Source organism: Malaclemys terrapin, chromosome 2 (assembly GCF_027887155.1).
Source record: "Malaclemys terrapin pileata isolate rMalTer1 chromosome 2, rMalTer1.hap1, whole genome shotgun sequence".
Lineage (NCBI taxonomy): Eukaryota > Metazoa > Chordata > Testudines > Emydidae > Malaclemys > Malaclemys terrapin.
The window spans coordinates 60,268,030-60,288,109 of NC_071506.1; the positions used below are offsets into that span (position 1 = coordinate 60,268,030).

The 20,080-nt window shown below is 41.4% G+C and overlaps 1 protein-coding gene across 7 annotated transcripts in view; it reads right to left on the bottom strand.

The window, feature by feature from the left end:
- CSPP1 (centrosome and spindle pole associated protein 1) overlaps positions 1-20,080 on the bottom strand; it is a 156,550-nt gene that overhangs the window by 73,590 nt on the left and 62,880 nt on the right. For all 7 annotated transcript variants that reach the window (XR_008443876.1, XR_008443877.1, XM_054019063.1 and 4 more), the window contains 5 exons: positions 15,403-15,475; positions 15,012-15,132; positions 11,914-12,061; positions 7,091-7,243; positions 1,951-2,063 (listed from right to left, as the gene is read on the bottom strand). Coding sequence is in view for 5 of the 7 variants with exons in the window: in XM_054019063.1 (XP_053875038.1) it covers positions 1,951-2,063; positions 7,091-7,243; positions 11,914-12,061; positions 15,012-15,132; positions 15,403-15,475 (608 nt within the window). In the remaining 2 variants the exon portion in view is untranslated. The remainder of the gene's footprint in view (positions 1-1,950; positions 2,064-7,090; positions 7,244-11,913; positions 12,062-15,011; positions 15,133-15,402; positions 15,476-20,080) is intronic.

A 20,080-nucleotide genomic window follows, 5' to 3' on the forward strand; every position in this document is an offset into this window, starting at 1 on the left:
CCACCGGCGCACTCGGCTCTACCCCCGGCACTGGGGGAGCCGGCGTCTTCGGTACAGAGGTCCCCGTCTTATGGGCTTTTTTATGCCCCGGGGATAATGACCGGCGCCGAGGTGCCTGCTGCGGTGCCGACGAGGTCCGGTGCCGGGGAGGTTTGTCCGACACCGCCCGCGTTGTCGGCATTGCCGGTGCTGCTGGTGCACTGCGCACCGAGGCGCTAGGTGCCTGGGCCTGGCTCGTAGAAGGAGTGTCCGGGCTAAGTGCCGCCTCCATCAGGAGTTGCCGGAGCCGAAAGTCCCGCTCTTTCTTGGTCCTTGGTCTGAAGGCCTTACAGATCTTGCACTTATCTGTTTGGTGGGACTCTCCCAGGCACTTCAGACAGGAGTCGTGCGGGTCGCTCGTGGGCATAGGTTTAGCGCAGGAGGCGCACTGCTTGAAGCCGGGAGCTCTGGGCATGAGCCCGGGCCCGCGGCCGGGGGAGAAAGGGGGCGACGACCCCCTTAGTCCCCTGGACTATTATAACAAATCTAACAACTTTAAAAACTATTTAACTATTAAACTACAAACACTAGAACTATAACTATAACTACAACTGCGAATAACTAACTAAGCTAGGGAGAGTGGAGAACAGCTATGCCGCGCTCCACAGTTCCAACGACCGTCAGGGGCGGTAAGAAGGAACTGAGGGGGCGCCGGGTCGGCTGGGGTATATATTCAGCGCCATGAAGGCGCCACTCTAGGGGGCTCCACAGCCGACCCGCCGGTGTTGCTAGGGTAGAAAATCTTCCGACGATCGTGCACGCGGCGCGCACACACCTAATGGAATGGATATGAGCAAGCACTCGAAGAAGAAGTTTTTTTTCTCCTGCTGATAACAAGCCCACTTTAATTGATTAGTCTCATTAGAGTTGGCATGGCAATCCCCATTTTTCCATGTTTTCTGTGTGTGCGCGCGCGCCTTCCTACTGTAATTTCCACTGCATGCATCTGATGAAGTGGGTTTTAGCCCACGAAAGCTTATGCCCAAATAAATGTGTTAGTCTCTAGGGTGCCACAAGTACTCTTTGTTCCTTTTGTTTACATGTGCGGCACTCTGTAGATGCTCGAACCCTGCATTTGTAGCATTAAGGAGCATACAAGGCAACTGCAAGGGAATTCCAGGACCTGCCTGTACTACGGCTCAATTAACTGTTGATTTGTTTAGATTAGCTGTTTGAATAGTCTTTAAACCTTTTTGATGTATATAAAACACTGAAAGCTCTCTCGCTTTTTTTTTTTTTTTCCAAACACAAAAAAAACTTAATCACTTCTCACACAGAGAGCCACGTCAAACTGTGGTACAATTTTAAAATTGGTCAAACAACATTAATTTCATACATGATAATATACAACATACTTTTTTTCCCCATTTTTCCTCTCCATTCTTTTTAACTATTGTGCCACTGGTTTGTTACGCTATAAAACATGTTACACAACAAAAAAAATTGTTAGCAGAACTATTGTGTACATGCATTACTAAAAATAACTAGGTTCTTATTGCTGCTTTTGTTCTTCCTCTTTGTCTACTTATGATGCTCACTTGTGTTGTATTGAATTTAGACTGTTCATTCTTAAGGGCCAGGCCTGTGCCTTCACGTTTTTATGAGGCTCCTAGCACACTTTGGGGACTCAAAAAAAAATGTTTAAAAACACATCAGTAATGGCATCAATTTTCTGATTCCAGATGGTTTATAGGACTTCGCAGATTCAGGCACAATCCCACAAACACTTAAGCATGTGAGTACTCCCATGAAATTCAATGGGACTACTCATTTGCATGAAGTTACTCACATGCATAAGTCTGTACAGGACTGGGGCCTTGAAAAGCATGTATTGGATAAAATCCTTGATAAGCTGTATTTAAGCATCTGAGTTTTTTTACTTAACAGGGTAATATTGTCACATGCAATCACCTGCAAACGAAGAAAATTCTTGTATGCCTCTTGCCGCATAAGTTGTTGTTCAGATGGTGGCTCACCAAATATGTTACCTCGAACATAGGGAGAGGTTTGTGCAAATGTAAAACCTAGAAGAAGATAGTTTTCCAAATATAATCAAAACTAGTTTTGAGACAGAAAACCAGATGAAAGAAACAAACATTTATCTCCCATGGTAGTTTACAACACACATTATCCAAATTATATGCAGAATTTAGTATGAGTTTCACTGTTCAATTAATATGAGTTAGTTATTTGACTTTGTACAAAAATATTCAAATAAGTAAAGGATTTTAGGATATCAAGCAACAAATAAATGACTATATAAGTCACATTAGTATGTTGATGTTTATGATGAAAAACACAGTCTGCCACAACCAAATCTATACAGCTGCTTTCATATGTACACCAGGGTTTACAGTTCTATTTTTTTTTTAAATTAGACAAAAAAGTTTCTAAGTTCAACACTTCATTGCTTGTGATTGCCATTCAACAGATTTATCAAATATAACTCAATAGCTGTTCTTAAAACATACTAAATTTTTAAAAACCAGAACATAATTTAAAAAAACAACACAAAAACACATCTTCATTAGACTAATGTTCAGATAACAGGATGATGAGCTACAGAAAATGCATAGATTACAATCAAGTGATAGAGATTTCAGTAAGTCAACTTCCTCTGCTGTAACGAACATACTGTATTATGAATTTTTAATTTAACATCTTTTTCAGCACAGCCATTCTGGTTAGTCTGTTGAAAAATGATATCATTAAGGGTTAAGCTGACAGTTTACTCTAACCCTTACCCCAAGTAAGGGTTAGCTCAGACCTGTGGTGCTCCAGGAGCAGCACTTGAAAGGAAGATTGACGCAGACATACCCCTCAGAGTTGCAGTTCCCCTGGATATCCTGTTCTCCAAAAGCAGGTGGAGAAGAAGAGAGGATTAGGAAGGTCAAAAAAGAATTTGAAGAACAGCTAGCCAAAGACTCAAAAAAGTAACAGCAAAAAAAACTTTAAATATATCATAAGCAGGAAACCTACTAAACAACCAGTGGAGCCACTGGATGATCGAGATGCTAAAGTAGCACTCAAGGATGATAAGGCCATTGCGGAGAAACTACATGAATTCTTTGTATCTGACTTCACAGCTGAGGATGCGAGGGAGATTCCCAAACCTGAGCCATACTTTTTAGGTGACAAATCTGAGGAACTGTCCCAGATTGAGATGTCATTAGAGGAGGGTTTTGGAACAAATTGATAAATTAAACAGTAATACGTCACCAAGATGAGATGGTAGTCACCCGAGAGTTCTGAAGGAACTCAAATATGAAATTGCAGAACCACTAACAGTGGTATGTAACCTATCATTTAAATCAGCTTCTGTACCAGATGATTGGAGGATAACTAATGTGACACCAATTTTTTAAAAAGGCTCTAGAGGTGATCCCGGCAATTACCAGCCAGTAAGTCTAACTTCAGTACTGGGCAAACCAATTGAAATTATAGTAAAGAATTATTGGACACATATATGAACATGTTTTTCGTAAAGGGAAATCATGCCTCACCAACCTACTAGAATTCTTTGAGGGGGTCAACAAGCATGTGGACAAGAGTGATCCAGTGGATATAGTGTAGTTAGATTTTCAGAAAGCTTTTGACAAGGTCCCTCATCATAGGTTCTTAAGCAAAATAAGATGTCATGGGATAAGAGAGAAGGCCATCTCATGGATCAGTAACTGATTAAAAGATAGGAAATAAAGGGTAGAAATAAATGGTTAGTTTTCAGAATGGAGGTAAATAGTGGTGTCCCCCAGCGGTCTGTACTGGGACCAGTACTGTTCAACATATTCATAAATTATCTGGAAAAAGAGGTAACAATGAGGTGGCAAAATTTGCAAATGATACAAAACTACTCAAGATAGTTAAGTCCAAAGCAGACTGCAAAGATTACAAAGGGACCTCAAAACTGGGCGACTGAGCAACAAAATGGCAAATGAAATTCAATGTTGATAAATGCAAAATAATGCACATTGGAAAACATAATCCCAACTACACATATAAAATGATGGCCTCTAAATTAACTGTTACCACGCAAGAAAGAGATCTTGTAGTCACTGTGAATAGTTCTCTGAAAACATCCACTCAATATGCAGCAGCAGTCAAAAAAGCAAACACAATGTTGGCAATCCTTCAGAAAGGGATAGGTAAGACAGAAAATATCATATTGTCTCTATATAAATCCATGGAATGCCCACATCTTGAATACTGCGTGCAGATCTAGCCACCCCATCTCAAAAAGAGATATATTAGAATTGGAAAAGGTACAGAGACGGGCAACAAAAATGATCAGAGGGTCTGGAACAACTTCCATATGAAGAGAGATTAATAAGACTGGGACTTTTCAGCTTGGAAAAGAGACGAATAAGGGGAGATATGATAGCAGTCTAATATCCATAACTGGTATGGAGAAAGTAAATAAGGAAGTGTTATTTACTTCTTTTCATAACACAAGAACTAGGGGTCACCAAATGAAATTAACAGGCAGCAGGTTTAAAACAAACAAAAGGAAATATTTCTTCACACAGTGCAGTCAACCTGTGGAACTCTTTGCAAGAGGATGTTGTGAAGGCCAAGACTATAATAGGGTTCAAAAAAGAAGTAGATATGTTCATGGAGGATAGGTTCATCAATGACTATTAGCCAGGATGGGCAGGGATGGTGTCCGTAGCCGCTGTTTGCCAGAACCTGGGAATGTGAGACAGGGGATGGATCACTTGATGATTATCTGTTCATTCCCTCTGAAGCACTTGGCATTAGCCTCTGTCAGAAGACAGGATACTGGGCTAGATGGACCATTGGTCTGACCTAGTATGGCCGTTTTTATGTAAGATATGATGCCTTGGCCCTTCATCAGATACTGCATTCTCCTCCACTCACATCCAGCCTGCTTAGTTGAATGGTGCACTGACAGTATGTGGAAGAGTCATGGTTCTATCTGTTCCCCACCCATCCGCTCGCTTAGAGGAGTGAGGGAAATATTAAGCACAAAGCCGCCACTTTAATTGTGTGCTCTCTCTGCACACACCCCATCCTACATCCAGATTCAAGATCTGTGTAGCTCCTGTGCAGTAAAATCACATTTATTCCCTTTTGATTGCATACACAGGCTGCTGTTACAATCTAACCTTAAACTTGCATACAACCTATGCCTGTCTAATTTCTAAACCAAAAACATTATAATGTTAAATTCATATTCAGTTTTCCTCTTGTGGAATCATAAATACAGTGATGATGAAGGAACAGTGGTGAGCACCATATAAGAACCTATATGCAACAGAAAACTTTTCACAATTTAACTGAATATACCTGTTTCTCTAGGACATTCAATGGGAAATTCACCCGTGTGGAAAGTCAGATTAAAGCCTATACAGTATACACCATTTAAGTCCCACAAAAACGGTACATTAGCACTATTCAGGTTCTCTGCATGGGAGAATTTCACTCTAGGGCTCTATTGTCTTGCTTGACTTTAAATACCACCAAGCAGTGTTGTCACAATTAAGAGCCTGCCATTATTATTTACCATTTTAACATAATCATAAAAACATTGCCAAATTTCCATCCCAAAGTAAACAAAGTAAATACTCAGTTTTTCAAATCTCATATACAGCAAACAAAATTCGCTGAGTTAAAATGTTTTTAAGTTACTGGTTCCAGGAAAAAACAGTTTTCTCAAGAATTTGCACAATAGGAGATTTTTTAAAAATACCCAATTTAATTTTTTTCCTCAAATAAATACTCTAATAACATGCTTTTAAAAATTAACAGGACAGGGATTTAGCTGAAATCAACAGTGAAATTATTGGCCTGTAACTTTGTGTTTTGATCATCTCCTTTTCCCCATACTGTGACATTATTCCTTAATCGGAATAGATATGATTTAATCTACCAGAAAGTGGAAGGCAAAAAACTGGAAATCATCCCCATAACATAAGACTCTGCTTCATGGCTTTCTATTGGTCTAGTGATTTCCCAAACAACTCTCAAAGAAACCAAACAAATATTACTACAAGACGGAATACAAGAGAGCAGCAAATGGTGGGGTGGGACGGGACAAACAACATGACTATGACAAACAATTACTTTTAAATAACTTCCCTTTGTCATAATGTCTCTCTTTACTCCATAACCTATGAAAAAAGCTTCTGCCTTGCCTTGAACATCAAAACTTCAGCCCCCATCACTTTGACTAAAAAACAACTACAGAGAAATCCCACATAGCAATAAGCATCCGAATACAAAGAGCCAACAGCACTGGTCTCAAACATTTAATTTGCTCAGTGTCTAAGGGTATGTCTACACAGCAACTAGACCCCGGCTGGTCCAGGCCAGCCGACTCAGGTTCACGGGGTTCGGGCTGCAGGGCTGTTTCATTGCTGTGCAGAATTCCGGGCTCAGACTGGTGCCAGAGCTCTTGGACCCCCAACCTCACAGAGTCTTAGAGCCTCCAGGACAGGTTTTCTTACCTGAGCCCCCCTACACTGCGTTTGGGGGCCCTAACCCTGCCTGAGCCCCCAAAGACTGTGTTTGGCCGCCCTAACCCTGCACGAGCCCCCCTACACTGTGTTTAGGTGCTCTACTCCGGCCTGAGCCCAGAGGACTTGTTGCCCTGCCCTAAGGGCCTGGCCTCTGAACTGTTGGTTTGCTGCTCAGCCCTGAGCATAGGTCCAAGCCATCGACCCTTCACTGTCCTGATTGCGGGCTAGGGACCCTGACTGCCTATCGCTCTACCTGGACTGCCGACCAGAGCTACAATGACTCAGAGGGGATGACTCAGCTGATTCCCCAACCGTGAGCAACGCCCCGTGATGTAGTGAGGCGGAGTGGACTCCCACTGACCCAGAGGGGAAGGGCCACTGCTAACCCACTACAGCTTCCAACAACAATAAGGCAAGAGGACTTTTGGGAAAGAGATGGGAGTGTGCCTCACACAGCAGGCATGATTGACAGTTTTATGAGGTGACAGAAAAAAGAGAGATGTACAATAGCTTGAGAATTTTGACCATCAAAACCTATTAATGTTTATAACTGATAACATAGTATTCTTAAAAACCTGCTATTTTATTTGTAGATGCTTCTGGGTTCTCAGGTCTTGGGGAGGCCAAACTTTGGTCAACCGATACAATAGCCCTTTTATCTTGATAGTGTCTTGCCTCTGGATTATGATACGCATCTTCATTTTGCTTGTGCATCATGTTCAAGTCAGCTAAAGGAGAGGGGAAACAGATATTTATAATATTTTATTCCCACAAGAGGCACGTATATTTTCAAAAACAAGAAATATTTTACCAGGTCTACTTTCAGGACACACCAACTATGGGAACAAAAAAGTAAATAAAACAACAATGATGTGAGCTACAAATGAGAAAAGTGGTCACCTGGAGCTTACTGAACAAGGAAATAAATTACCAACGACTTTTTACTCAAAATTTTTTTGTCAGCAATGACCCTTCACAGCAAAAAGCAGAAAACACCACAAAAAGCAAGGGTAAAAAGCTTGAAGCATGACGCAGTTGACCCATTGTGTCATGACTGTGTTTGTTTCCAAAATACTCCTCTGTTAAAAAGGTTGTAAAATACTCAATGTTAAATCAAAGTATCTATGTTGCTTATTTCATTTCTCCTAAGCACATTGAATGTTGTACATCATTTCATGTTAATTGGTTCTTCTCACCTTCTTTAATAATCCAGCTTCTGCTTTGTGATATGTAAACATACATTCACAATATGTGGTATCCTCAAGGTTATACCAAGTCTGAAATTTGTCTAGTGATTATTTTTACAGATTTTTCAACATAATTTACAGGCGCTATATTCATTACTACAAAGACACTTGATAATTTTTCATAAGTGACGATTATGGGGTGCCCAATATGACACGCTTTAAAGAGTCCTGATTTTCAGAAAGTGCTATGCCCCACCCTCTGAAAACTGGCCCCTGTAAGGTGTGTCAGAAAAACGGAGGCACCCAAAACCATCAATCACTTTTACAAATCTTGTCCACTGTTAATATTTTTGGCTCAAATCTTGACAATACAAAGAATTACTAGCAAAAGGCTCTACTAATCTTAATATAGTAGCACTACAGAGCTACTTATTCAAATATCAGTTTGAGTCCCCTTGCTGCAAATCAGAGCAGAAAATCTCAAAGTGAGAGATTATTGTACTATAGTTCAAAGAGTTCTAGTAGAACTAGTTAATAACATTTGCCAGTTTTATCTAACAGTGCAAGATTTAATTCAGGTTTTCCTTTGCCAGCTAACGGATTATTTCCGCACCTAACCCAGACTATGAGCAATTTTTTAGCAGTTCTGTAAGGAATACATTTGAAATTAATTTGAGATATTAAAAATATAATCTGTAGGTAGATAAGGATCCTGCAAAGCAGCCTACCAACCTATGAATTCATGATTCTCTCCAATAATGTTTTTAAAAATTAATAGGTTTTCAAAATATTTACAAGGCAAAAAGGAGAAATTGCCAAGATAAATGGAAACCTATCACGTGCTATGAGAATGCCACAAATGAGCAATTGTTATACTATCATATACCTGGAAAAGAGTAATAGCTAAACTAAAACCAATTTTAAGGGCAGCTGCATTTGTTGTTACTGACCATTTTTAATCTGTCTGGATACTTAAGGCTGGATATTCCCAGAATTTTAAATCATATTCTTCTCTTAAAAGCAGCTATTTAGAAATTACTATAAACACAGTACACAAACCCAGTCAACAGACATTTTCACTGGGCTGAAAAAGGAACACAATACACAATAGAAAGTAACTCATATATATGGGAATAATAACTCATATTTACATATAACACGGTATGCCATGTCATTTCACTCAAAGCTGTGGATATGGCCAAAAATTTTGAAACTGGGAACCTAAAACTTAGGTTCCTAAATCTATATTTTAGCCACACAGTGGCTAGCCTTAATTTCCAAACAAACTGCTTTGGTCCTGAATTCAGCTGTATTTTATATTGAGGTCATCAAGTACTCTAACTCAATGTTATATTGAAGTTTTGATATAATAATGAAATGCACACAGACTTCAGAAATTCTCCCATTTTTTTTTGTTGGGCATTCACTTCAAATGCAAGAAGAATTAGAGTCAAACAGAATATGATTCAACCTAAACCAAACAGCTAGGTCAATATACTTTTGCACGGAGCAACAAGAACTGCAAGTTGAAATTTTGAGCACTATAAAAGTACTAATTCAGATTAAGCATGATAACATGCTCTGAGCCACAACTATTAATTTTTCCTTTACCATGTTGTGCTTTGCATCGGGCATTTCTCAATATTACATATTGAGCAGTCCCAAACCCTTGAAACAACAGAGGGAATTGACTTTTACATTAAAGTGAATAGGAGGTTTACTTATATTAGAAGAACCGACTTTCCCTTCCTGAGGGTAATCATCAAACATTCACTTATTTTGAAGACTCATGAGTGGCATTCAGTGCATCAAGAAAAAAAAGATACAAAACCCCTACCTTTGAGTTTTTACACATTACAAGAACACCTAGACATGATGCTAACAGTGCTACTCAGGTTATTATCCCCTTGGTTAAATGACCAAGCGGTGAAGAAGCATGAAAATACATTGTTGGAATTAGGCTTCTTTGAGAAAAAGTGCTTGTTACAGTAAAATTTACCCACAGAAAGCCTTAGGGATCACTTAAGTCTGTACAGACAAATCCACCCCTCTTCTCCATGGCTGCAGGGCCAGGTAGGTAAGAGATTCCTGAACAATAATGCACTGAGGGCAGGAAGGAATGGTGTGTAGGTAGGCCAATAAGAGGGGTGAAAACAGGGGTAGTATTCTTCTATGCAGATCTTCCAATCTCTCCTCACAGAGAGGACCATATACAAGCCCATAAAGGCTACTTCACCCACTGAGATAAAGCAACCTCTACGAAGGGGCTCCACAGCTGCTCTGCAGTCTTGTGAGAGGAAGACAGAAAATTTGGCTCAAATAGCAAATAGTATAGGAGACCTTCTGTATTGGAATGAATTTGACCTCTACTGCATTTTATTTTGAGGTGAACAGATCTGACTGGGCCTGCTGAAAGTCAAACAAAAAATTTTTTTTTCCCTCTAATGGTATTTTGTTTTGTTCGGTTTTGTTTTTGTTTTTTTAATACAGAAACTATTGTTCAAGAACTCATGGTAAACAATGTAACTTGTGCCTTTCCCAATAATTCTCAGCTACCCTGATCTGGGGGACTGAGCTCAGGATAGGGACCTAGGAACTTAAAATTTAATCCCAGACCTGCCACTGACTTGTTTTGTGGCCTTGGATAAATTATTTCCCTGTGTTGCAGTTTCCCTGTTTGTCTATCTCCATCTCTTTCTTACAAAGGTACTGTGATGATTAAGTACTCAGTACTTTGCAAAACACAAAGAATAAATAAATGCTGAATATTATTAGTATCTGACTGTCTTTATATGACTATTTACAAGGCTATCACAGTGGGCAAGCTCAAATAATATTCCACTTCCCTTTATGGACTCATTCAGATTTGTTCTTAGTCTATTTGTCCCAAGTAGAGGCTGCATGATTAGAAGTGATATTGTTGTAATGTACTGCTCCTATGGAAACATTTAAAATTAAAGTATATCACACCAAATACACAAATAGATATTACAGGGCCTAACGTACTGGAAATCTTTTCATCTAGCAATCCTTTCCACTTTTTCTGTTGCCTTTCTTGCCCCTGTAGCCTATAGTTATAAGTATTTGCTAGGTAAGGTATGGGTATAAGTTAAGGCAGTAATATAATGAATTTACAAGGCCTGTAAGACAATAGTTTAGCAAATAAAGCATCAGGCCCAAAAGCCTTAGCATAAGTAGCTAACAAGGAGTAACCCTAGATCATAAGATATCACAAGACAGAACGCTGTAATGACTAAACTGTCACCAAGTAATCACAAGATGCTAGCTTATATCAGCTTGGGATATTTTAAGTTAGGATCATCAGCAGATGTCTGACCATAAGAGTGCCAGGGTAACTAATTTATATGCTAATAAACTTGAGGTCAACAGATTACTAATCTGTGGGAGAAGGGCACCCCAACATTAGTAGGGTGAGGAAATACAAATAAGGAAAAGGGGAGAAACCCCTATGGAATATGCATTAGGTATAGTGGTGTCAGCATAACACATTATAAAAGTCGTATCCTAGCCTGTGTGCCTTGGGAGATGTAACTCTTGGGAGATGCCAGGATGATGACCACTGGTGGTAGTAATGGTGGTTAGGATAATTAACCCTTTTGGTCCTTTTGCAAGGGATAGTGAGAGCATATAGATGCTCAGAGCACATTCTGTAGTATCTCTACCTACCTTGCAGGATTGGAGTGTTTGTAACTTTGCTAATTCTGTTAATAAAACTATTGCAAATTCAGAAAGTATGTGTGTTGCAACAGTGCACATCAGGGTTCCCAATTAAACTTTAATTTTAATAACAGTGTGTCTGATCTTGGAACAAGAACTTAGCAAACCTCAGTATTAACTGGGAATTCTTAAGTAATCAGAATAATTAATACACAAGCAATACCCCCCTTGTCTGCTGTCATTTCTTGTTAATCCCAAACAGATGGACAACTTAAATCCTGCTCTTCTTACTAGGGAAAATAGTTCCATTGAAGCCAATGAAACCATTCCCTTAAATAAAGCAAACAGGATTTGATTCCTAGGATTGCACGCTTCTAAGGGCGTTGGCCAAGTGTTCTTCCTTTCCAGTAAAGTGCCATATACACCAAAGATGTGATACAAAGAATAACAATGTTTGTCGGAATAAAGCTAGTAACTTAAAGAGAAGAAAACAATAGATGTCTTAAAGAGAAGACCCTTATTTTCAAACATACTTATAAGATTTCCTTTTGTATCTCTGAGAGGAGCCCCACCACCTCCTTTTCCCCAAGGATTGTAATTTCTCATTTCAGCTTCTAACTTGGTTTCATATCGTTCCTTTTCCTCTTTCTCTCGTCTGCGTCGTTCTTCTCTTTCTCTTATCTAAAGAGAGGATAACAGTCAGTTACACAAACTTCTAATAAAAATAAATATATTTGGAAGTAAAGAACTCAGAGCAAGCTGAGTGCTATTGTTTTCCTTTGTACTTCTGGGGTACGTCTATACTTACCTCCGGGTCCGGCGGTAAGCAATCGATCTTCTGGGATCGATTTATTGCGTCTTGTCTAGACGCGATAAATCGATCCCGGAAGTGCTCGCCGTCAACACCTGCTCCGTGAGAGGAGTACGCGGAGTTGACGGGGGAGCCTGCCTGCCGCGTGTGGACCCGCAGTAAGTTCGAACTAAGATACTTCGACTTCAGCTACGTTATTCACGTAGCTGAAGTTGCGTATCTTAGTTCAAAGTGGGGGGTTAGTGTGGACCAGCCCTTAGGTATCCACATCAAATTAGTCACAAAAACTTCATAGCCAACTTCTCCAAACCACATACTGAGTACAGCTTTACCAAACACCTTTGCCATAAGGTACACTCACACATATAGACAACAAATAGATCACAGGGACACACGCACTACAAAACTTCCAAGTCTAGGACAGCCATTATCCCTGTCTCGTACCAATCACAGATTAAAGGATCACTATTTTGTGATCCTATAGGAATAGGAATGGAAACTATGCCATTGAAAATAAGAGGTTGTCAATATTCCACTAGGACCCAAGCACTTGCTTCTAACCCCTGGAAAGGCCTAGTTTATCAGACCTTATCATAGATTTTTTTTGGAAACCTAAACATCATTTTAGATGTTTTGAAAAGTTTTCTGGGTCCCTCAGAACTTTGCTAAATTGTCATCAGTCCAACCATACAATCTGGTTTTACTAGTGGCCAGATAGAAATAAAAATCCCAATAAAAAGTTACACAACTCTACCATTTGTAAAATAGTGCTGCCATGGGGTGATATGTTTGCTGATGCCTCACTTCTATATCACCTTTACTTCAGTTCTCTTTCCCTCCACAGACAGCAGGATAGAACTTATTAAACTAACCTCCGCAAAATGTGTGTAACAGAGTTTTGAAAGATCAAAAAGACATCAACTTAAAAACCACACTTCAGTCCAAATGTTTTTACCTACTATGTTTACACATTATTTCTAATACTGTTGTAGTTGAAAGATTCAAGAAAAAATATTTTCTCTATTTTTAGTCTGTTCATTTGACAGTACCAGTCTCGCTGTTTCTCCTTTAATCAGATAAGAGGGTCAGTTTCATTTCTTTGCATGGGTCTTTCATACAGCAAGGAGGGAGAAAACATTTTTAAATATCATCATGATTGTGAAACAATAAATATTGCCAAAAAACAGAAGGATAAGTGCAGTATCTGAAACTACTTCAAATCCTTAAAAAACTGATTAAATTCCAGATTGACAGCATCCATTTAATGATAAGTGTGTTCTTCATAGATTTTTCTTAACAAAGCCAAAATTCCAGCTCCCCTCTGAAAGCAGTTTAATAAAAGGACCGTGTCCTTGACAAGCACAAGCTGGGCATGAGGAGAAGAGCCTTTATAGTCTCAGCTTCCTAACACCACCACAAGTAGACTTTTCTATAGTTTTTCACTTTTCTGTTTCTGTTACACTACACAACCCCTCTTTATTGCCCTTCTTTACCCTTCTCTGCCTTCCACACACTCGCTCTCTCCTTCATCCTTTTACAACCCCCCTTCCTTTTTTCCCTTGACCTTTACTTTTCTTATATATTCACATTCATTCCATGTCTCCCCTACTTCCCTTCTTTCATGTGCGCCCCCTTCCAGTCAAGGAACTACCAATACTACTCTAGTTCTTTAAAATCATAGCTATTGATGGTAATTTTTTTAACCACCAAGATATGTGCAACAAACCCAAATTACCACAGGCTCTCATTGCTGTAACTGTAATACACTTTTCCCTCCCCTTGACAGTCATATTCTTATTTAGATTGCAAGTCCTTCAAGATAGTGACAGTATCTTTTTCGTTTGTCTTTATCGTGCTGGGTTCTCTCAGTGACTGAATAATAATAATCCTGTGTACCTTTTGGCCACAATCTTTCACCTCAGAGATGGCTGTATACCAACTGCAGCACTGAAATGCAATCTGTGAAAGGCTTTGGGGAGGATGAAAAAAGCTAAACAGTTGTTGTCCCTGTTTGCTTCAATACCTTTTTCACATAGACCATCAAAAGGGGAGATTTTTCCTCCCTCCCCCATTTCTTCTTTAATTACTTCATTATTTAAAAGAAGATGATGATTTATTTTTTTCAATTAGAAGAACTTATATTACAATCCCTCACCACAAGTTTTTGACGGTTAGAAGTATGTCATGAACTAGAGATGGTGGAAGAAGCAAACTTTCAAAATTCAAAAGAAGAAAAGGGTTGGTAAAGGTCACTGGTGGTCATTAAGTGTCTTTTGGACCAAACGGGATGCTGTGCTTTGGTGAAGTCTGACTGATCTAGAATACACATTAGACTTAGTCAAGAAAGAAAATAAGAACATATCTTTTTTCTGCTGTGTTGGTATAAAGGCATATTTGATTACACTGCTGTTACATGTGGCTTTTTAATAGTACACCAACAGAACAACCACCACATTTCTGGGCACATTTATATTTGGTCTCCTCTTTGCCATTGTACCTGAAAGTTTGCAATGAAGTATTAAAGCATGGTTATGGTCAGGAAAATGGAAATGGCAAAAGCCACCTGTTCCTGCTTGTATTCAGACTCATATCTGTTCAATTTTACTAGCAAAGTTTTACCAAGCACCACAGAACCCACATGTCTAAGGGAGAGTGGGCTGAATTCTATTCCACAAAATACATTATCAACTGAACTGTAAGCTAAGCTCCAACTGCAAAATGTTTATCATCGGTGACAGTGGATGAACAAGAATGAACACAGTTTTACTTTCAGATCTCAATTTGCATACCTAGCTGGTAAGAAAACAAACTTTTTAATACCTGCTGTTGCAATTCTTCTTGATAAGATAAAGTTGACTCTTTAAAGGGCTTTGGTTTTTCTTCAGGAAATATCCCTAGACCTCTGGGTCTATCACCTGTGTTTCTCTGGCCAATGTTACTTCTGAATTTAAAAAACAGATACAAAGAAAATTAATAAAAAAAAGTAATTCCTGCTTGAAACACAAAAGTGAAACTTGAGAATTTTTTTTCTTTTTTCACAGCCTCTTATTTTCAGTATCCATTTATGAATTCATATGCTAAATTATACTTCAGAAACTCATGACCAGAAGTTTGAAGAATTTATTTTAATACTCTTGGTTCAAAGATGTATCCCTGTTAGCAAATACACCAGAAGTTAAAACAATATTAAATGAACATAGCTAATACTTACACATCTGCTGGTACTTTCCCTGGAAGATCTTCAATATTAGGTGCAGGCTGCATTCCCATCATTCCTGTGCCATCTAAACAGTAAAAGACAGCCATTTCAATCTAGCATGGACATGGACACACATTTCCGTTATGTAGATGAAAATATAATTGACTGCCCAAAAACTAAATGCACAATTAAGGTTGAGCACCCTTTCCAGAAAGTCAAATGAACCTAATACTTAAACCTCTGAAAACCATGAAATCCAGAGAGTTACCATCCTGTCCTGACCTGTAATCTTAACTGTGTTCCCTAGAGCTGGCAAAAGTCATTGGGTGGGGGGATGTACTGTAAGTATGTTTCAGTCAGGTCAGCCCTATAATAAGCTTACATGAGGAATAAGTACATTTGCCATCTTATATTATGTGTTGTACCACAACACTGAATTCCCTCATTTGTCTGCATGCACTCCAACTGCCCCCTTGTTTCTGTGCTGTTACAGAGCTGGACAAGGAGAGGAGCAGAATAGTCTATTATTGGGAGGGGATTTGTAGCAGCCTAGGAGCATACATGACAGTGTACTTCAGTGCAGAGAAAAGTGCAGGAAACATTCCAGAGGGAGTCCTCAGGACAAGGATCAAGAGGTGCTAACATCTGGAAACTCTAGGATGGTTTGTGCAAAGCAGAATTGGTCAAGTATAAGCCAGATGTAGCCAACTGTTGTTCATTAAGTCTGTCCTAAATACAAGGTTTGCCTTAGTGAGGACATGGTCTGACAGTTTTTCCTACTATCCTCCAGTGCTGTGTTTCTTCTGCGGTTCATATCACCTGCAAGGATAGAGAACTGTGATGTCTGTTAGGCTGGGTCTACACTACCCGCCTGAATCGGCGGGTAGAAATCGACCTCTCGGGGATCGATTTATCGCATCCCGTTGGGACGCGACAATTGATTCCCGAATCAATGCTCTTACTCCACCAGCGGAGGTGGGAGTAAGCGCCGTCGACGGGAAGCCGCAGAGATCGATTTTGCCGCCGTCCCTACAGCGGGGTAAGTCGGCTGCGATACGTCGAATTCAGCTACGCTATTCGTGTAGCTGAATTTGCGTATCTTAAATCGACCCTCCCCCCCCCCCGTAATGTAGATGTAGCCTTAGAGGAGGTTGAAAGAAGGCACAGTAAAGGTTGTGGTGTAGGGCTAATGTGCATCTTAACCCTTTGTTTTCTGATTTTCAGAGATTTAAGCATATATGTATTCAGCATTCTAGAAGGGTACCAGGCACTGCACTAAAATTTATGGAAAGTGAATTTCCATTGTTTTTTGAAGAAAAAACGGTTACTCACCTTCTCGTAACTGTTGTTCATGTCCATTCCAATCAGGTGTGCGCACGCCACGTGCAGGACAGCCAGAAGATTTTTCCCCTAGCAGTATCCGTAGGGTCAGCCTGGGCGCCCTCTGGAGTCCCGCCCCCATGGCGCTCAATATAGTGCCCTGCCGACCCGTTCAGTTCCTTCTTGCCGGCTACTCCGACAGCAAGGCAGGAGGGTGAGTATTGGAATGGACATGAAAAACACATCTCGAAGAATAGTTCCAAGATGGTGAGTAACCGTTTTTTCTTCTTCGAGTGCTTGTTCATGCCAATTCCCATCAGGTGACTCCCAAGCCTAAGTTACAGAAGTGGGGTCAGAGATGTCCACTGACTGGAGCACCGCTCTAACAAAAGCTGCATCATCTCTGGCCTGCTGGGTAATCGCATAATGCATGGTGAAAGTATGTATGGAGGACCACATCGCCGCTCTGCATATCTCCTGGGTGGAAACCTGCACCAGGAACGCTGCTGAAGAAGCCTGCACCCCAGTGGAGTGGACAGTGAGCTGAGGGGCAGGCACCTCTGCCAGTTTGTAACACTCTCGGCTGCAGGACGTGATCCACAACGAAATTCGTTGAGAAAAGACTGGAAGATCTTTCATTCTGTCTGCCACAGCCACGAAAAGTTGCACAGACTTTTGGAACAGCCTTGTTCTCTCAATGTAAAAGGCTAACGCTCTGCGGATGTCCAACAAGTGAAGCCTCTGCTCCCTGCTGCTTGAGTGTGGCTTAGGATAGAACACTGGGAGGAAGATGTTCTGGTTCATGTGGAAATGGGGGACAACCTTCGGGAGGAAAGCCGGATGGGGCCTGAGCTGAACCTTGTCCTTACAGAACACCATGTAAGGAGGCTCTGACGTTAGGGCCTTGAGCACAGACACCGTCCTGACTGAGGTTATCGCTACCAGAAACGCTACCTTGTACGAGAGGTAGAGCAGGAAGCACATCGCTAGTGGTTCAAATGGTGGTCCCATGAGTCTGGAAAAGACCAGGTTGAGGTCTCAGGCCAGGACCGGCTGTCGAACTTGCGGATATAGCCTGTCAAAATCTTTGAGGAAACGGCTGACCATAGGGTTGGCAAAGACCGACCAGCCCTCTGCATCTGGATGGAAGGCAGCGATGGTGGCCAAGTGAACCCTTACTGATGACCTGGACAGTCCCTGCTGCTTAACATGGAGAAGGTAGTCCCTTATGAGTGGAATAAAGGTGAGCGTCAGGAACGAACAATGCTGTGCCGACCAGATTGAGAATCTCTTCCACTTGGCAAGGTAGGTAGCCCTGGTGGAGGGTTTCCTACTATCAAGGAGGACTTGTCTAACCTGGTCCGAGCAGGAAAGCTCCACTGGGTATAACCACGGAGCTTCCATGCCGTGAGGTGTAACGACTCAAGGTTCGGGTGCTGGAGATGGCCGTGATCCTTAGTTATCAAGTCCAAGAAGAGCAGCCAAGTGACGGGGGCTTCCACAGACATGTCCAAGAGCAATGTACACCAGTGTTGGTGGGGCCAGGCTGGGGCTATCAATATTATCACCGCTCGATCCTTCTGTATCTTGAGGAGCACTTTGTGAACGAGAGGGGTAGGCAGGAACACGTATACGAGATGGCCTCCCCAGGGAAGGAGGAACACGTTTGCTATGGCTGTGATTCAGGAAGGAGCAGAACTGCTGACACTTCCTATTATGCCGTGTGGCAAAGAGGTCTACCTGGGGAAAGCCCCACTGATGGAAAATGGAGTTTGCGATGTAGGGATCAATTGTGGCCATGGAACGACCTGCTGAGATAGTCCGCTAACTCGTTCTGTACTCCAGGGAGGTATGATGCTTGCAGGTGTATTGACTGCTCAACACAAAAGTCCCACAGCATGAGGGCTTCCTGGCACACCCTCCCTCCCCCACAATTTGTTGATATAGAATATCAGCTGGTGTTGTCTGTCATCATTGATACACATCTCCCACTTAAGTGGACTCGGAAAGTCTGACATACCAGGCGTACTCTCAGCTCTCTGATATTGATGTGGAGAGCGAGCTCTGCCCGAGACCAGAGGCCTTGTGTCCTGAGGTCTGTGAGGTGCACCTCCCAGCCCAAGTCCGATGCGCCCATAACCAACAAGAGTGTCGGGTGGGGGCTGACGAAGGGGACCCCTGCGCACACTAGCTATGGATTGAGCCACCACAGAAGGGAGTTGAGGGCCAGGTGAGGCAAAGTCACAAGCCTGTCCAAAACTGCCCCTGACTGGCCGATACACTGAGGCAAGCCATGACTGAAGTGGCTGGAGTCTGAGCCTGGCATGTTGCACCACACAGGTACAAGCGGCCATGTGTCCCAGGAGTTTGAGGCAATTCCTTGCTGTGGTGGTGGGGAACTGCCTGAGACTCTAAATGATGTTGCCCAGGGCCTGGAACCTCAATTCCAGTAGGTACACCCTGGCCTGGGTTGAGTCCAGCACTGCCCCTATGAACTCTATCCTCTGAACAGGGGACGAAGTGGACTTCCCCATGTTCAGGGGAAGGCCCAGTTTTTCAAATGTTGCAATGATGAATCCAACTTGCACCTCTTCTTGAGCCCTGGAGTGGCCCATGATCAGCCAGTCGTCGAGGTACAGGAACACCTGTACCCGGTGCCTGTGCAGAAACGCAGCCATGACTGCCATGCATGGTAAACACTCAAGGTATTGTGAAAGTGAAATGAATTATATTAAAGAAATAGAACACATTAAAGAATGCTGTATGTACGTTTAAGTAGAAATGAGAAATGCTGCAATCCAGGTGTCAGGAAAGCAGACATTAACTGTTAATCAATTGCTCCATTTAAGGGCTGTTGGTGAAGTATTAGCCTTAGATCGATAAGAATTAATAAGGAAGCAGATATGCATATTGTGCCCCAGGCAAATTTTACAATTTTGCTCTCTCTGTTCCTTTGTTTAGTTCGCACCCTTTTATCTGTATAAATAAGACTGTTTGAATCTTGCATGGGGGATCACATTATCTGAATGCATTAGCAGAGTGCTGTGCTAATAAAACAGAGTGGTCCGACAAACTATGAGTCCTGAGTCTAACTTTGACAGTGCCGCTGACAGGCCGAATGGAAGGACTGAACTGGAAGTGGTTGTTGTGCACCACAAACCGGAGGTATTTTTTGTGGTATGGTGTGATTGCTATATGAAAGTACGTGTTCTTCAAGTTGAGGGTGGCATACCAGTTCCCTGGATCCAGGGAAGGGATGATGGAGGTCAAGGAGACCATGCAGAACTTGAGTTTCTTCATGAACTTGTTGAGCTCTTGCAGGTCTAGGATGGGCCTGAGCCTGCCTTTGGCTTTCAGTGTTAGGAAATAC